General features: G+C 58.4%; 2 protein-coding genes across 10 annotated transcripts in view; one reads left to right on the top strand and one right to left on the bottom strand.

Annotated features, from left to right (window-relative positions):
* Window positions 1-5,057, top strand: part of LOC116955345 (bromodomain-containing protein 3-like) — a 24,953-nt gene extending 19,896 nt beyond the window's left edge. For all 6 annotated transcript variants that reach the window (XM_076053188.1, XM_076053189.1, XM_032976368.2 and 3 more), the window contains exon 12: window positions 319-5,057. In XM_076053188.1, the coding sequence (XP_075909303.1) occupies window positions 319-431 (113 nt within the window). In that variant the 3' untranslated portion in view covers window positions 432-5,057. The remainder of the gene's footprint in view (window positions 1-318) is intronic.
* The window catches only part of LOC116955384 (carboxyl-terminal PDZ ligand of neuronal nitric oxide synthase protein-like), a 25,064-nt gene continuing 12,085 nt past the window's right edge, over window positions 5,013-17,991 (bottom strand). For 2 of the 4 annotated variants that reach the window (XM_076053194.1, XM_032976421.2), the window contains exons 10-14: window positions 17,651-17,810; window positions 17,039-17,182; window positions 11,464-11,654; window positions 10,646-10,788; window positions 5,013-9,992 (exon numbers count right to left, since the gene is read on the bottom strand). In XM_076053194.1, the coding sequence (XP_075909309.1) occupies window positions 9,404-9,992; window positions 10,646-10,788; window positions 11,464-11,654; window positions 17,039-17,182; window positions 17,651-17,810 (1,227 nt within the window). In that variant the 3' untranslated portion in view covers window positions 5,013-9,403. The remainder of the gene's footprint in view (window positions 9,993-10,645; window positions 10,789-11,463; window positions 11,655-17,038; window positions 17,183-17,650; window positions 17,811-17,991) is intronic. The other 2 variants (XR_012929984.1, XR_012929983.1) reach the window with 2 other exon arrangements.

Here is a 17,991-nt window from a genome sequence, read left to right on the forward strand (position 1 = left end):
GCGCAGCAAATAGCTGGTGGGTTACCGCCCGTGCCGTGAAGGCGCTGCCGGTGCCCGGGTGTGCCAGTGGAAAAGCGGTGTTTGCGTCCTTTCTGTGTGATTGGGCCTCCCCTAAGTTGACTCCGCATCAAATGAGTACCTGGTGCGTTTGTGTGTGGTAAACTTTGCCACTGGGGAGACGGAGGAGGCCCGGCGTGGTGCTGGCCACCCACCCGCTCGTGTGCCGTGCCGGCCTTCATCGATGCTTCCCGAACAGCACTCGCCCCAACAGCCCGTAGTCAGTTGCGCGTGTCCTAATGCCTGCTGCACTTTCCCCAGACGGTGGGGGCGAGGCCGGCGGCCGTCTCAGCGCCAGCAGCAGCAGCTCCTCCGCCTCGGAGAGCTCCAGCTCCAGCGGCTCCAGCTCCTCGGAGACCAGCGACTCCGAGTGAAGCCCTGGGCCCCCTGCTCGTGCTCCCCCCCACCATCGCCCACACCCCGCCCCACCCCGCCCCACCCCCCCGCCACCAATCCTGGCCCCCCCCCGCGTGCCGTTCGGCCCTCCCGCGTCACGACCGCGCGCGTTGTCGCACCCCCCACCCCGACAACGACCGCGGCGCCACTTCCACGCGCGACGCGTCGCGACAACCATGGTGCTCTCGCTCGCCCCCCCCCCCTCCCCCCCCTTCGCTCGGTGCCCCGCCCGTTCCGTCACGACGCTCGCCAGCGCCGCGACCGCCTCCCCGGGGACGCCATCCTCCGCCCCGGGGACGCCATTCCTCCGCCCCGCGGCGTCTCCGCTTCCTCGGCACCCCCCCCCCCGCTGCCGAGCCGCGCGACGCCGCCGATCCGTGAGGGCTTCAGTGGTCACGCGGCGGTGCTTGGGGTGGCGGCCTTCCCCGGGGGGGGGGGGGGGGGGAGGGGAGGGAGATGGTGGGGGGGGAAAGTGGGGGTGGGGTTGGGGGGTGGCCGAGGAGTGGGGAGCGCCGCCGGTCGCCCGCGCGAGCGCCGGGTTGAGAGCGCGAATCAAACGGGCGCAGCTGCCCGGGGCTGCCGAGTTTGGGAATCGTCGGCGAGTCCTCGCGCACTGGCGGTTGGGGGGGGGGGGGGGGGGAATGGCGAGGCGGGGGGGGGGGTGTGGGGTGGTCGAGTGACGTCCCCCCACCACCCTCCACCGCCCCCCTCCCCCCACGGGGCACCTCCGAGCCACCGCGGGAGGGCCGCAGGTTTTAAACAAAATGTAAGAGGTGACGACCGTCGGCTTTTTATTCCTTTTTAGATCGTGCATGGTGACGCTTTCATTACCGCTGTGGTTTCATTTTTTTTATTATTATTATGACGATCGTTATCGCTCTGGTTATTCTTGTTATTCCGAATTAAACGGAAATTTCCTTTTAAAAAAAAAAAACGTAGACAAAAAAACTAAACTATATCTGAGATATCGGAACCCCGCGGGAACCCGCCACCCCCCGCACGAGTTGCGTGATGTGCCGTGCCGACCCGGCCGTGCCGTGCGCCGCGATGTTATCGGAGGGTTGCGACAACCGCCTCTTCACCGCACGCGGTTTCGCAGTGTCCGCGGTGATGGTGGGTTGGGGTTGGGTGGCGACGTGGGCCTGAGGTGTGGTGCCACTGTGGCCAACCACGGTGGTCGTGATGATGATTGGGGTTGCGTGCCGATGCCGTTTGGGCCCGGTGCTGTTGGTGCGGTGTGAGCTGTGTCACGGCGTTGGCGGGGTCGCTCTGCCCCACATCCTGGACTTGTCGGTCACCGTGATCTTGACCACCGCCACCGCACTATCCTCCCCCTCCCCCCCCCCCCATCTCAATGCCACAACACACGTGCTTGCATCCACTCCCCCCCCCCCCCCCCTACTCTACCTGCGTGGTGAACCCGAGATTTTTAGATTCCGGTGCTGGGTAAGGAGGAGGAGGAGGAGGAGCACGACGATAGCGAGTTGCGTGGTCGGCGCGCGAGTCGCTCTGGTGAAGTGGATCCTTCCCTGCGCGGGCGGGCGGGCGGTCGCGTCGCGCTGGGGCATGCAGCCGCTCTCCTCCGTCGCCGCGGGAGGAGTCATCGTCGTCATCCATCCCAGAGTCAATTTTTACGTTTACGATGAAGAGGAGGGAAGGTGGCTTTTAGTGACAATTACGACGATGCTGCCGGCGTGCGCTCCCGGCGATGGCGATGCACCAGCTGCGGGGGTTTGCCTCCCTGCACCAACGAGCCCCCGAGGGGTGTGTGGGGGGGGGGGGGGGAGGGGGCCCGTTCGGTTAAACCTCCTGGGTCTCAGGAGATGCCGACCCGATGACCCCTGTGGACCCTAGTTCGGTCGTGGTTATGAGGGGTGGGGGGACGGGGTCGGTTTTGAAACGACGATTCGAATCTCACGCGGAGGATGTCGCTTGCCTAACCGGGAACCAGTTAGGCAAGTGACGATTTGCCCCCTTTCCCCCCCCGCTCGCCGTAGCTAGGCCAAGCAACGAGTTGTCCACAATAGTCGATGATGTGGTTGTGGAGGATATAGACAGAAGCCAGCCCCCCACCCTCTCCAGGAATTTGATGGACCTGGTACGAGTTGAAGCGCGTGGAGCCTCGCCTCACCTGGACGCACGCCATCGCAGCAGCCAATGGACCGACGGCACCGGGCACGCGTCCTCTCGCCCTCCTCCAGAGAATCGATCCCTTCTCGTTGTCAATCATGTGACGCCACCCACCCCCCCATCATCATGGTAAATGGGTGGGGGCTTTTGTAGTCCCATTTAACCATGACACGTCAGCCCCGGCGGGGTGGTGGTGGTGATGGTGGTGGGGGGGGTCCTCCGCTTTGGAGACGGGGCACCCGTTTTGGTGAATAGATTAGAACTTTTTTTATTTCGATTGACGCCCCTCCAACCCACCACACCCCCCCCCCCCCGGAGTGTTTTGTACACGGGGGGGGGGGGCAAGATTGGCACAGGATGCGGGTATGCGTGCGGTCGTAGCGCTTGGACTCGCTGGTTGGGGGGGGGGGGAGGGGTCTGTTACTCCCAACCCTAAACCCTCGCCACCCTTAACCTCTGCTGCGCTCGGACACCCACCCACAGACCCACCCACCCCTGAGCAATTCTTTACGACGGTGACGTAAAAATCTGTTTCTCCGGCGGCTGTTACTCCTCTTACACGTGGGAGCGAGCTTAAGAGTTCGGGCTTTGGGGTTCGCGGGGGGGGGGGGGGCAGCGTGCGTGTGTGTGCCGTGGTTTGAATGTCTCCTCCTGCACAGCTGACGGTTGCATTTAAAAAAAAAACACAATGAGAGCTCTCGCCCCAGAACCCCCACCGAGACTACTTGCACCTACTCAGAGCGGTGCCCCTACCCCCCCCCCCTCCTCCTCAGGCGGAATCCCCGCTGCTGCTGGGAGCGGTGTTGGCTGGGTAGCCGCAGGCGCAGTGGGGTTAGGCGGTGGTGGTGGTGCCGGAGATTTGGGGGGGGGGGGGGGGTGTGCTCGGCGTGGCGACCAGCTGCCCGCGCCCCTCATGGTACGAGAGGTGCTGCTAGGGGAGTAGGGGTTGAGTGTGTGCATCCCGGGTCGTCGTGGTGGTGGTGCTGAAGGTTGTTGCTCGGTTGGCGACGCGAAGGGCGCGGGGTTGACCGGGACCGTGAAACCCACTGCGCTGCGGTTCGGAGGGTGGGGGGGGGGTACCCTCCGAACGACTGAAAGACGACTCGAGGTCTGGGGGTGTGGGTGGGGGGGTGTGGGTGGGGTGGGGGAGGCACGGGTGGTGGGGGAGAGGTGTTGTCTATGGAAGTTATTATGTTAAGGGCCTTTCTGGGTCTGAGTTGGCCCGTCGCAGTCCAGGAGTGGCGAGGGTCCGAGGCGGGGGTCTGTGACCCCCCCCACCCTCCTCGCCCTCGCGTCTCCGAATTCTCGCGTTCGTAGTGATTTGTCCTTATATCGTGACGACGACGACGGTGGTGGTGGTGGGAGGGTGGCATCGTCTCACTGTTGTTATTATTCTTATATTTTATCGTCGTTTTTTCGGTTGCGTACGGTTCTCTACCCCGTGTGTCTTACCCCCCCCCCCCAACCCACCCCTCCCCTGTCTCGCCGTCTGTCCCCGCGTCTCTTACCCCCCCCCCCCAGCCATATCTCTCCATCAGTCTCCGTCTCACCCTGTGCCCCCTTACCTCTCCCGCGTCTCCCCATCTCTCCCCCCCCCCATCTCTTCCATTCCTCCTTCCCTTCGTATCCCTCCGCCCTTTCCTCTCTCTCCCCACCGACTTCTCCCTTGCGACCCCCGTCTCTCTCCCTACCGTTCCCCCCTTTTTGATACCCAACCAACCTCCCTTCTCGCGTCTCCCCTGCAGCTGCAAATTCAACCACGCGCCCTCCGTGGCTATCCTGGGAGCCCCTCTATGCCCCCCACCCCGTAGTCAGCGCCACGTGGGAGGACCAGAGGCTCCGTCCCTCCCACCTGAACCAGATTGACCAGAGGTATTCTTCTCGCGGGGTAACTTCATGCAACCACCCAACCGGCCCTGCCTTGTACAAAATGTTAGGCGTGGAGTGAGACCCCCCCCCCGCCCCCCCGTTATCCACACATGGATTCGTATGAATAGGATGCTTAGCCGCTGCTGCTTTGTCCGTTTTACATGTTTGCATCATCCATAGCTCTGCCCCAACCCCTGGATGGTTGGGCGAGTGGTCAGGGCACCACCGCACGCAGCGTCCTGGGCTAGGTCTGGAGCTACTGCCACCCGTCCCACCGATCTGCCTCACCCCCTCTATGGCTCCTAACCTCATTCCTTCAGCACCTCCCCTCTCTCGCCCCTTCCTCAGTGCGTGCCTCCATTTCCCAGCCCCCCCCCATCATTGTCACCACCACCTCGTGTGTGTACCCCGCGTGTAGAGTAGCTGCCTTCTCCGCTCCGAGTTTTGATTTGTACCGCGCGTTCTCTCTCCTCCGTTATTTCGTTTTTTTTCTGTTCAAGATCATTTTTTTTGACAAGTTGCTTTTGTTTTTGTAAATAATTCACTTCATAGGTCTGTCGAACGGATTCGTCCCCCATTTTTTAATAAAAATAGGCCGAGTATGAGATGAGCAGAGTCTTGAGTGTCGCGGCAGAGAGAGCGCGGGGTGTGGGCCGGCGACGCTAACAACAACGGGGCGCAGCGCCCAGGCGGATAAAACGCAGCAAAGTGGGGAGCACGGGTGATTTGCATAGCACCTGCCAGGGTCTGTCCCTTGACCCTAGCCTGGTACATCACCTAACGTGTCACAACCTAGAACCCACACACATCAACCGGGAATCGTGGTTATTCGCTTTGGATACCCACGAGTTAAATCACAAGCATAATTTGAATACGCATCGTCAATGACTGCATCAGCCAATACCATCACAATTACGGCCATTACCATCATCACCACCAGCAGCATCATCTCAAATTCCCAGGGTCACACCGCAGCCTGCCCGTGGTTGCTTCCTTTATTCCATCCGCACTGGGCTCTCACCGCACGAGTGTAATCGCACGCTCACAAGGCGGACCTCGCCCGGAGCCTCCTCACGAGCAACAAAGCTCCACAGTAGTGGCGAGGCATTAATCGGCACTCCCCATGCTGTTAGTGGGGAGCTCCCCCTTCTCGTCAACAGGAGGCAGAAGCGGGGTCACGCCAGTGTCAAGGATCATGGCTCAAGGGGCCAACGCCAATCCCTGGGAAAACGGATCCTGGGACACAAATCCCCAAACCCCGGGAGGGGGAACTGGGTGATGATGTCACCTTCCAGAAGGTTCTGAAAGGGAGGCGTGGCTAGGGCGGAGCAAGCCACGGACCTGTACATAAGCCGGACCTCTAACGGGTCCGGCTCGGTCATCTCAAAGCTGAAGACCGAAGACGGAGCTGAAGATAGGACCCTTGACCCCAAGCTCCGCTGTCCTGAGGGCCGGAGCTCAGTGAGGCCAGCGGTCAAGACCCGGAGACCTTGGGACAGTCGCGTCAGCGTGGGCTCCCCTAGGCCCCTAGCTGGAGGGCTCAGAGCTAGCGTGCTCCCAGTGTTAGGAGGCAGTGTAGCCCGGAGGACATAACTCCTTAGGTATTGGGTGAAAGGGGCCGTTACCCCTTTGTGTTGAGGACCTTGTATTCAGTACAGTTAAATAAATATTGTGTTGCCTCACATACGTTCTCCTCTGGTTCCTGAGCCACTACAATAGTAACAACCTCACTTGGCGCAGTGTCGGCCCCAGCCCAGATGCCCTGCACCAACCCGCTGACGCCAAAATTCACTCGGTCACCTCCGCTCAAGTCACCGCTCAACAGTCGCCTTCTCAACTCAGGCACTTTCTTCACTTCCTAGTCACCTCCACTTCCCAGTTGCCTTCTCCACTTACCAGTCACCTCAACTCGGGCACCTCCACTTCCCAGTCGCCTTCTCCACTTCCCAGTCGCCTTCTCCACTTCCCAGTCGCCTTCTCCACTTCCCAGTCGCCTTCTCCACTTCCCAGTCGCCTTCTCCACTTCCCAGTCACCTTCTCCACTTCCCAGTCGCCTTCTCCACTTCCCAGTCGCCTTCTCCACTTCCCAGTCGCCTTCTCCACTTCCCAGTCGCCTTCTCCACTCAGGAACTCTCCACTTTCCAATCACCTCCACTTCCCAGTCGCCTTCTCCACTTCCCAGTCGCCTTCTCCACTCAGGAACTCTCCACTTCCCAGTCGCCTTCTCCACTCAGGAACTCTCCACTTTCCAATCACCTCCACTTCCCAGTCGCCTCCACTTCCCAGTCGCCTTCTCCACTCAGGAACTCTCCACTTCCCAGTCGCCTTCTCCACTTCCCAGTCGCCTTCTCCACTTCCCAGTCACCTTCTCCACTTCCCAGTCGCCCTCTCCACTTCCCAGTCGCCTTCTACACCCAGGCACTCCTAACCAATCACTTCAACTCGGGCACTTTCTCCACTTCCCATTCACCTTTTCCACTCAGGGACTCTCCACTTTCCAATCACCTCCACTTCCCAGGCACTTTCTCCACTTCCCAGTTGCCTTCTCCACTCAGGCACTCTTTACCAGTCACCACCTCGGGCACTTTCTCCACTTCCAAGTCACCGTCACCACCCCCCCCCAACCCACATCCACTGTAATATTGTAAACTAAGCCGCCGCACGGAGGCGCTCCCCGTCCCCGCAGCGTTAACGCCGAACGCGACACGCAGGCAAATCCCTCCATCCAATCATTAATCTAAAATATATTAAATAAAACATTTTACACATCCCATCAGCTGCACAGCCTTCCTCCTGGGTATGCCTCGGCAAGGCAAGTTAAGGTAATTTACCCTTTTTACCGGGTAAAGGTGTCGACATGCCAAGGGGTAAGGTAAAGGGTAGGGTAAAGGTAGCGCGGAAGAATTACCTGTTAGGGTAAAGGTAGCGCAAAGTATTACCCGGTAAAATACCTCATTTACCGTAAACACGTTGTTTACCGTAAATACCTTGTTTACAGTAAACGCCTCATTTACCGCTCGCTACAAGGTTCGTGGCGCAGTGCGTGGCCTCCATTTAAAATTGGAATCATTGAGAGTGTTCTATATGAATAAAGCGCTCTACCTAGCATTTACCTGTTACAAACCTTTTTCATGTGTAGTAATACGCCAATAATTACCCTGTAATCGGGTAATTTGTATGGGGTAAGGGTAAAGGGGAGGGTAAAGGTAGGCTCACTGCTTTTGACCTTTTATCTGACCTTGTTAAAGGGTAAAAGGTCAGGGTAGAGTGATTGTATTGTGGCAAGGGTAAAAGGTAGGGTAAAGGTAGGCTCGTCGTTTTTACCTCTTACCTTGCCGAGGCCTACACCTGGGAGCAGCAGCATAATTTTGGCGTTGTCAGTTCAAAGGGAGCACAACCCACAGGGAGCGGTTTAAAGGTTCAACGTTTCGTCAGCAGAGCCGGGCTTTCGCTTTAACCAATTACCGGCACGGTTCCACGCGTTTATCGGCCAAGGGTCCTCTCTGTGCGGCTGATGGGGTGTGCACAAAAATAGTCTTAGTGTTTTGTTTTACTTCACAATACGAATGCGTCGTAGGAGAGCAGCAGAGTTACGTGTACAGGTACTCATCTACTTACGAACATTCGACTTAAGAACTTTCAAAGATGCGAACAAACCAAGTCCGTATGTTCAGTTGCCAGTTCGGACCTAGAGTTGTGGTATCTACATCTGCAGAATGTGAAGAACCAGTAGCATCTACATCTGCAGAATGTGAATAAAAAGTGGCATCTACATCTGCAGAACGTGAAGAACCAGTGGCATCTACATCGGCAGAACATGAAGAACCAGTGGCATCTACATAGGCAGAACATGAAGAGCCGGTGGTATCTACATCTACAGGAGATTATAAAACGTTTAAAGCCATTCCCCCATGTTTAGTGTACATGCTGTAAAACATGTTTGCAATCGACAGGAGTAAAGTTGGAATAACGAACATAGCGAATGACGAACAGACCTCTGGAACCTTAACTCGTTCCAAAGTAGAGGAGTCCCTGTACAACTACAAGATCATTGTTGAGAATAATTCGAGACGGGCAAAGTTAGATTTCTTGTACGTATAGTAGAGGAAAATGTCAAGCTGAGTATAAATGTGGGGCTTGAAATGAGTTCCATGGGCAATGTGAATGATCAGATGCAACTGGGAGGCAGTTGAGTAAATGTCATGGACAGAGCTAAATGGAAGGAAGTCAAGATAGCCAACCTCTTCGAGAAAGAACATGGCTCAGAGACAAGGGCCATTACCCAGACTAACATTGCCCATAGACTAACACAGCCCATAGACTAACACAGCCCATAGACTAACACTGCCCATAGACTAACATTACTCAGACGAATATCCAGACAAATATTATCCGTAGACAAATGTTACCCAGAGACTTAACATTATCCATAGACAAACATTACCCGTAGACTAACATTATCCATTCTAGATTTGAAGCTTTCATGACTGCAAGGATTCATACTCTTTGTTTTTTTTCGGTAAAGTCACGTAGATAAAATAAAATTAAAATAAAAGAAAACAACTAAAAACTGGCTGCAGCTATCTTGCTGTGACTGTTCCACCTGAAGACGGAAGCTTGTGTTGCCTCCGAAACGTCGCGATTTGATTTAGTTCTTTTATTTAAATTTTATTTTATCTACGTGACTTTACCGAAAAAAACAAAGAGTAACATTATCCAGACAAATGTAATCTGTGTCGTCGCCGTTCATATTCTACGCAAAGGCCCACGAGCGACGGCCACGTGGCGACGCCGAGGTCGATGGACGCTCGGCAAGACAACCACGCTCTGGGCCACGTGGCCTCGCGTGTCCCAACCCAGCATGCTCACCAGCCACTCCGTTCCGCCGCGCTCCACAACAAGCGGACGGCCCAGCCGGTTGGCGGTTAGCGGGAGGGGGGGGCGGGCGGCATCAGCGCATGGGGCTCTCCTCGGGCTCCCCGGCAGAATCGCGCCGGCCCGGCACCCCGGAGTCGTCCGAGAGGCTGGCCGCGAGCTCCTCCTCCGACAGGCTGATGTGCAGGCGTGTGCGCAGCGGGGACGGCGACGAGAAGAGACTGGTGCTCGGCTCAGGCCTGCTCGGCGAGGCCAGCCCCGTGGCCCACAACGGTGACGCCGGTGCCGCCGGCGACGCATGCGGCTCCTCCTGGTCGCTCCCGGCCTGCGCCACGCCGCCCTCGGCCTTCCCCGCGAGCCACAGGCCGAGGACGCTGTCCTCGAAGAGCTCCCAGGAGGCGCGCGCCGGCGGCGCCGGCAGCGCAGTCGCCACCGTCACGGAGAAGGCGTCGGTCGTCAGCTCGGCGAACGAGGAGCCGGACGCGAGGTCGGGGAGCGTGGGAAGGGACCCCTCGTGGCCGCCGGCGGGAGGGGTCGTGTCGCTGGCCGGGAGGTGCGGGGAGCCGTCGCCAGGACTGGGGACGCAGGACTTGCCCCTCCCCCCGCCCCAGCCAGGGGGTGGTGGCAGCTGAGGAGGGGTGAACTTTTGGCGGGGCTCCTGGGTCCTGCAGCGTCAGACACAGGGAACGCACGCACGTGTACACATGTGTAGACATGTGTAGACATGTGTACGCACGTGTACGCACGCACGTGTACACGTGGGTGTGCGCACCCGGTTTAGTGGTGGGCGCCGCTAAACCGGGCACCGCTTCCAGAATCGGTCACAGAGCCGTAAAAGTGTACCTAGCCCGGCACCAGCGGTAATCGCTCCCGGTGGAGGTTCAGTCGTGACGTGAACGCACCGATTGGCAGACCGCACAGCGGCAGCCCTGAGGCCAAACAACGTAACGAACGGATAAATAAAAGGTCACAGGCGCTCGTTCAAACCACGCTGAACAGATGTTTTTTGGTTTAGTTTGTCGTCCTTCTCCCGCACCTCCGATTAGCACGGTTGGCTACGTACGGTGCTAAAGATGTTCAACGTACACACACGTACGTACGTGTCAGAAGCGGTGGGCGAGCCCACACTTTGACCCCCGCCGCCGCTACCACATTTCTATCCACTTCCCGCTCCGCTCATCGTTTGCGTGCACACTCGGCGGCGCTGCCCCTCCAGGCGGCGTCCGACCCCTCGCAGCCGCTCCTAGAGAGAGCGGGGCAGCGGGCCGCTCACCGCAGAGGTGGTGGGGGGGGGGGGGGTAGAGGGGGAGGGTCTCACCTGCTGGGGGTGCGGGCCCCCCGCGGGCCACCCACGGGGCTCTCCGCCGTGTCCTCACCCTCCCCGCCACGGCTTCCCACGATCCCGGGGGTGGCCCAGAGGTCGAGCAGGCTGCCGTACGCGTGGCCATGGACCAGGCGTACCTGCGACACGCGTACAGGTGCACGCAAAGGCAAAGATTCACCCGTATAGCCTTCACAGACCTGTTGGGCCAAGTCCTGTGAAGAGAGTAGCACCTACGAAGGCCGGCACGGCCCACAAAGGGGACCAGCACCACGCCCGACCGCCTTTGTCTCCCCAGTGGCAATGTTTAAACACCGCGTCAGGCGCTCATTTGAGGCCGAGTCGACCTAGGGAAGTTCCAGGACCGGTTGAGATAATTGTCACTGGTGTTAGCCGTCAGCGGGAATTGAACTGGAGTCACCTGGTTCATAGCACAGCACGCTAACCGCTACAAAGACAAAGATCACCTGTACAGCATTAAAACACTTTTTGGGCAAGTGCCGTTAGTGAGCACCTATGAAGGCCGGCAGGGTACACGAGAGGGTGGATGGCCAGCACCACGCCCGACCGCCTTTGTCTCCCCAGTGGCGATGTTTACTACACACCGCACCAGATACTCATTTGATGCCGAGTCGACCAAGGGAGGCCCAGGACCGGTTCAAATAAGCATCACCGGTGTTGGTAGCCGTGAGCGGGAATCGAACTCGGGTCTACCGGATTCGTCGAGCAGTGCGCCAACCGCTACACTACTGCTGCCTGGGGTGTGCTCACAAATATATGTGCGTACCTGTGGTGCAGCGAGTGTGCACACTCACCTGTGGAGGGGTGTGCGTGCCGCACGGGGTTGAGGTGACGGGGCACGGGGTGGAGGTGACGGGGCACGGGGTGGAGGTGACGGGGCACGGGGTGGAGGTGACGGGGCACGGCGGAGCGGAGTCTTGCGCTGCCGCGTCTACCGCGGGCCCCAGGGTCGCGTGCGTGTGCGCGTTTTCAAAGATCTCCTCACCTGAGACCCCCACGCAGCCAGACACACATAACACAAGAAAGACAAAGATCCCTCCCGTGTAAGCCTTCACAGACTGTCTCCGGGGCAAGTGCTGTTAGCGATGAGCACCTATGAAGGCCGACGCAGCACATGAAGGGGATGGGGTGGCCACCACCTCGCCCGGCCGCCTTCGTCTCGCTGGTGGTGATGTTTATGCACTGCACCAGATACTGATACGAGGCCAAGTAGGCCCAGAGGAAGCCCAGGAACGGTTCAGATAATCGTCACTGGTGTTGGTGGCCGAGAACGGGAATGGAACTTGGTTCGCCAGGCTCGTACCACGTTACGCCACACCAATGCACTACCGTTTCCCCACTCACCCACCCACCCACTCGCCCACCACACTGCAGGTCACCTCACGTCTTTCTTTCTGCAAAGCTCCACTTTGGTATTTCCCACCTCCCCCCCACTCCCACATCACCATCATCAACCACTACGTTTCCCCTCACCCCACCACCGTCAAGCTCTCACAATAAACAACCTTGTTCCATTCAAGACAACTATGATACTCGTGCTGTATGTTTTGTTGCTCGCGCGCTTGGCGTTTTGGGGACTTTGGTGCCGAGGAGCTGCCTCCTGTCTCCCCGGGGGAAGTCCCCCATCCTCTTCTCGAGGCAGCTGCCGTCCCCCTGGCGAATCTCCAATTCTCCTGGGGACACTGAAGGCCCTGGTTGTTTTCCAAGTCACGTACATTTTTTTAAACAATAACAATATTCATCCGAAATTCAATCTCGTGCAGCTTCCCCACCACCACTCCATAGATTTACACTTTCTGCTTCTTCCAACTATGTGATACGTCCCGATGTTTTGCACCTCAGGAGGTGGCTAACAGTAAATGTGCATTATTGGACAAAAATTGCTTGTTTATTGGGTACAGGCCCAGTGCCACTCCCTATCTGACACAGGCTTCACCCAGGCCCAGTGTCACCCCCTATCTGACACAGGCCTCACACAGGCCCAGTGTCACCCCCTATCTGACACAGGCCTCACACAGGCCCAGTGTCACCCCCTATCTGACACAGGCCTCACCCAGGCCCAGTGCCACCCACTTTGGCACAGGCCTCACCCAGGCCCAGTGTCACCCCCTATCTGACACAGGCCTCACCCAGGCCCAGTGTCACTCCCTATCTGACATAGGCCTCACCCAGGCCCAGTTCCACCCACTTTGGCACAGGCCTCACCCAGGCCCAGTGCCACCCCCTATCTGACACAGGCCTCACCCAGGCCCAGTGCCACTCCCTATCTGACACAGGCCTCGCACAGGCCCAGTGTCACCCCCTATCTGACATAGGCCTCACCCATGCCCAGTGCCACCCACTTTGGTACAGGCCTCACCCAGGCCCAGTGTCACCCAACACAGGCCTCACCTAAGAAACTGCTGCCTCTTTACCAGGCTCAATCCTAAGCTAGGGGTTAGTGTGTTTAACGCGTAGGAGGCTTACGCGGCCAATATTATTAATAAAAAAAGGTGTTTTGGGTTAGATCGCGTGAATATAAATCTTGTGTTGTAATCCTCCACCACCCGACACGGCCAGTAAGGTTTGTCACGTAAACAAAACGTGCCAATTAGTTACTACTTCCGCCCACCGGTGTGTTGGGGAGTAAATCCACAACATTTACAATTTGAGCACGACGTTCGCTGATAATTCTGTTTACGTGACAAACCTTACTGGCTACGAAGGGGCGGTGGAGGGTTACGACACATTCATACTCACGCAATCGAACCCACAATCCCTTATGAGGGGGTTAGTGTGTTGATTGGCAGGATGAGAGGTTGAGCAGAGTATAGGAGTGAGGCCTCCTAGACGTTACTGCTGCTGCTGCTGCTGCTGTTTGTGAGCGAGGGCAGAGTGCGGCAGGAGAGGACGCGAACAAGAGAGTCCAGGCGGAGAGATGAAACAAAAGTGCAGGAAGCTGAAGGTGGAGAGAGAGAGAGAAAGAGAAAGGTTTATTCCGCAGGATCGGCAGAAGCGTAACACAGCACGGCAAGGGGAACGCCGAGGAGCGCGACGCTCGCGAGCTCCCCAGCCGGCGCGCGGAGCGAAACGTCCGACACCGTGCCCAACGGCTCCGTCCCGAAAGCGCGTCGGAGGGAGCAGCAACAGCGGCGGCAGCACCAACCACGACGAAAAAAAAAAAATCTCCGCGCAGGTCGCGAGCGGTAACTTCTCTCGCGAGACGACCAAATCGGAGCGATGCGACTGCGAAAAACTCAACGGCACGGACAACGTTGCGGCCACTGGCTGGCTAAAATGGCTCGCGCGATCCCGCCACATACAACGTATAGCAACTTGACAACAAGACGCCGATGTCTCGCGTGCACGAGATTTGACGCGTGCGTCACTTAGGTTTTGGGTAATCGATGCGGGTTTCAGAATCCACGGATCAATGCACCTCACTCCAGCTGGCACGCACAAGACAAAGATCCCCCCGCCCCCACCCCCTTCCCCCTATAGCCCACACAGACTGTGCTGTTCGTGAGCAGCACCTGTAAAGGTCGGCACAACACACGAGAAGGTGGTGGGTTGGCTAGTGCCGTGCCCGGTCGCCTTTGTCATCCCAGCGCTGATATTTACACACCGCACCAAAGTACGAATTCGAACGTTGAGTCCGCGCCTAGGGGAGGGTCCAGGACCGGTTCGGATAGTCGTCACTGGGTGTCGGTGGCCGTGAGCGGGAATTGAACTCGGGTTGCCGGAATCGTAGCGCAGCGGTTATAGCTCAGAGCTGCGCCACCGCTCCCCACCACACGCACAGATGCTATTGCACGCATTCGCCAGCGTGCCCGCTCACGAACTCACTGTGCGGTGTCGCCATCCCCACGCCCACCCGCCCACCCGCATGCCTTTGTCTCACCAAGCGCTGATGCTTTATACCAGGGGTCACCAAACTTTTTTCACAGTGGGCCGGATAGCTGAAAGAATGACGAGCGCGGGCCGCATAATAAATAAATATTTCTGGAGCGTCGGAACCTGTGTTGACAGCTGGAAAATCTGGGGGCGGGAAAGATGCGTGTTTGTGTGTGTTGCCATGGAAACCATGGTAACGTGTTGCTATGACGTTGCCATGGAAACCATGGTAACGTCAGAACGTAGGCGGAGCTACCACGAGCCGGGGAAGTACTTGGGATGACGCGAAATAAGCAAACATTACAACAAACAAGAAAATCTAGATACAATAATTTAAAATAGTACATTTAAGGAACATAGCAGTCAGGAGGTCTCCGCACGCGTGAAGATCTCCTAGTATTCTAAACATATTTAAATTTAAATTGTATCGCAACGCCTCGTGTTCCATACATTTCATCAACCAAATTCAAGTACTGTCGGCGGGCCTGATGGACCGACGTCGCGGGCCGGATTCGGCCCGCGGGCCGTAGTTTGGTGACCCCTGCTTTATACGCACCGGACCAGGTACACATTTGAGGCCAAATCGACCTAGAGGAGGCGTTGTTGGCCCGCGAGCGTGGGTCGAACTCGGGCCTTTTGTCAAATACAATCAATCCCAGTGCGCTGCGGGCCTCGCGTCACGAGATGCAGACGACTCTGTCTGGAATTGTGGCAGAGAGCAGTGCACCACCCTGTGGTGACGCGACTGCTGCTAAGCTCACGTCCACGGGCATCTCCGCGGCTCGGCGGTAGAGCGAGCGATCCTCAATCTGGAACTTCGCGAGTTTACACCCCCCGATTGAGGTTGGGGTCGACTCCGCTGCCATCATCATCATCTCTCCCTCCGGTGCAGATAAAACGAGCAACGCGTTGCGGTGAAGTCAACAGTGGCCGCCCGATGGATAGACTCGTCCCCGTCATAGGAATGTTGGATTTCTGCCCCTGGCCTTGCAGGGCTGTAAACAAAAAATGAGCAGCAATGCCTCAACGCTCGTGTGAGCATCAGGAACTTGGTGAGGGGCTTGATTTTGATCCCCACGCTCGGGGGAATTCGCTGGAGCTTTGTCAGTAAAACCAACAAATTAATAACTTTCAGTCGCTGGTGGCCAGGCTGAGCACATGAACTCACTACACTTGAGAACCCGGTTTCATCACAGCTCAGTCTGACCGAATCTATGGGTCTCCATATTATCCAGTCTATGGGTCTCTGCCTGAGTCTATGGGTCTCCATATTATCGAGTCTATGGGTCTCTGCGCGAGTCTATGGGTCTCTGCCTGACTCTATGGGTCTCCATATTACCGAGTCTATGGGTCTCAATATTATCGAGTCTATGGGTCTCTGTGCGAGTCTATGGGTCTCCATATTATCGAGTCTATGGGTCTCTGTGTGAGTCTATGGGTCTCCATATTATCGAGTCTATGGGTCTCCATATTATCGAGTCTATGGGTCTCTGTGTGAGTCTATGGGTCTCAATATTATCGAGTCTATGGGTCTCTGTGTGAGTCTATGGGTCTCAATATTATCGAGTCTATGGGTCTCTGCCTGAGTCTATGGGTCTCAAAATCATCGAGTCTATGGGTCTCTGTGCGAGTCTATGGGTCTCTGTGCGCATCTATGAGTCTCTGTATGAGTCTATGGGTCTCTGTGCGCATCTATGAGTCTATATGCGAGTCTATGAGTGACCAGGCTGAGACCATCAACTCGCTGCATTAAAGAACCCGGTGTAGCGGCAGGCATCGGCTGACACTCGGATTGGAACCCAGGCTCTCGGCGGTGCCGGCTGAGCAGCGACCCCGACCTCCGATCCACCCGGCTGCCTCTGCCTGCGCTATTAGCGAGCACCTATTAGGGCTGGCACGGCTCAAGGGAGCGGTGTGTGACCTGCACCACCACCGCCTTGGCCACCTTTGTCTTTCCCAACGAATTTAAGGGCGGTTGGCTGGAGAGGGGCGGAAAGTGGGGGCCGGGGAGTAGGCCGACCCTGCGGTGACCCCGCGGTGACCTCACGGCGACCCCACGGCGACCCCGCAGGGAGGGAACGCGGTGTCAGACGGAGATCTCGTCTTCGAGCGAGTGGTGCGACGCCCCGAGCAGGCGGCGCGCCTCGTCCAGCAGGCGGTACCCACGCACCGCCACCTCCTCACAACCGTCGTCGTCGTCGTCGTCGTCGTTGTCGTCATCGTCGTCGTCCTCGTCGTCGCCGCTCGTGCCGCTCTGCGAGCCGATGCCGGACTCGCGCTTCGGCGTGCCGAGCGGCAGCGGCGACGGGGACGCCGACCCACGCCGGCTCCAGCAGAAGCGGGGGCCCCGGGGGGGCGGCGGCGGCGGCGGCGGCGGCGGCGGCGGCGCGGGTGCCGCGGCCGTCGCGGCCGCCCGGTGGTGGGAGGGGCCCTGCCGGCCCTGCCCGTCGGCGCCCTTGCCCCCCGCGCCGGCGCCGCCGATGCCGGCTGCCGTACCTACGGGGGTGCTCAGAGCCCCGGGGGCCCGAGCGGTGGCCGGGGGCCCAGCGGAGCCCGTCGGGGGGGCCGGGTCGCGCGCCGGCGGTGAGGTGGAGGAGTGGAAGCCGTTGGCGAGAACCTCCAACTTGTGGCAGCCATCGTCTGTGGGGAGATGGGAAGATGGGGAGATGGGAACGGGGAGATGATGGGGGGGGGGGGGGACGTGGGGAGATGGGAGACATGAGGATGGGAGATGGGAGACAGGGTGACAAGGAGATGGGAGACATGGGGATGGGAGACAGGGAGATGGGAGACAGGGAGATGGTGGATGGGAGACAGGGAGATGGGAGACATGGAGATGGGAGACATGGAGATGGTGGATGGGAGACAGGGAGATGGGAGATGGGAGACATGGGGATGGGAGACATGGAGATGGTGGATGGGAGACAGGGAGATGGGAGACATGGGGATGGGAGACATGGAGATGGTGGATGGGAGACAGGGAGATGGGAGACAGGGCGACACGGAGACAGGAGAGGCATGCCGGCCTTAACAGGTGCTCGCGAAGACGACTTGCCCTGACGGCGTGTTGTGGCTACACGGTGACACTTTGCCCTTCTGCGTACTCACCGGTGCTCGAGAGCTGCATCTCCGTGCATTGGAGCTGCGCGACGAGCACGGAGATGTGGGTGAGGAGGTCCCGGTTCTGGGTGAGGAGGTGGTGAGCGCGCGCCTGAGCCTCCACGCGCGCAGACACCTCCGCGGACAGCTGCTCCTTCAGCAGACGGACCTGTAAAAAGGCAAAGACCCCCCCCCACGTACAGCCTTGAACAGACTGTTGAAGCAAGTGCTGTCAGTAGCGAGCAGCACCAATGAAGGCCGGCGTTGGCCAGCGCCACGCCCCGCCGCGTTCGTCTCCCCAGTGGCGATGTTTGTGCACCGCGCCAGGCACTCATTTGAGGCCGAGTCGA

This window comes from Petromyzon marinus, chromosome 59 (genome assembly GCF_048934315.1).
Source record: "Petromyzon marinus isolate PM22_M1 ecotype Great Lakes invasive population chromosome 59, UKy_Petmar_22M1.pri1.0, whole genome shotgun sequence".
NCBI lineage: Eukaryota > Metazoa > Chordata > Hyperoartia > Petromyzontiformes > Petromyzontidae > Petromyzon > Petromyzon marinus.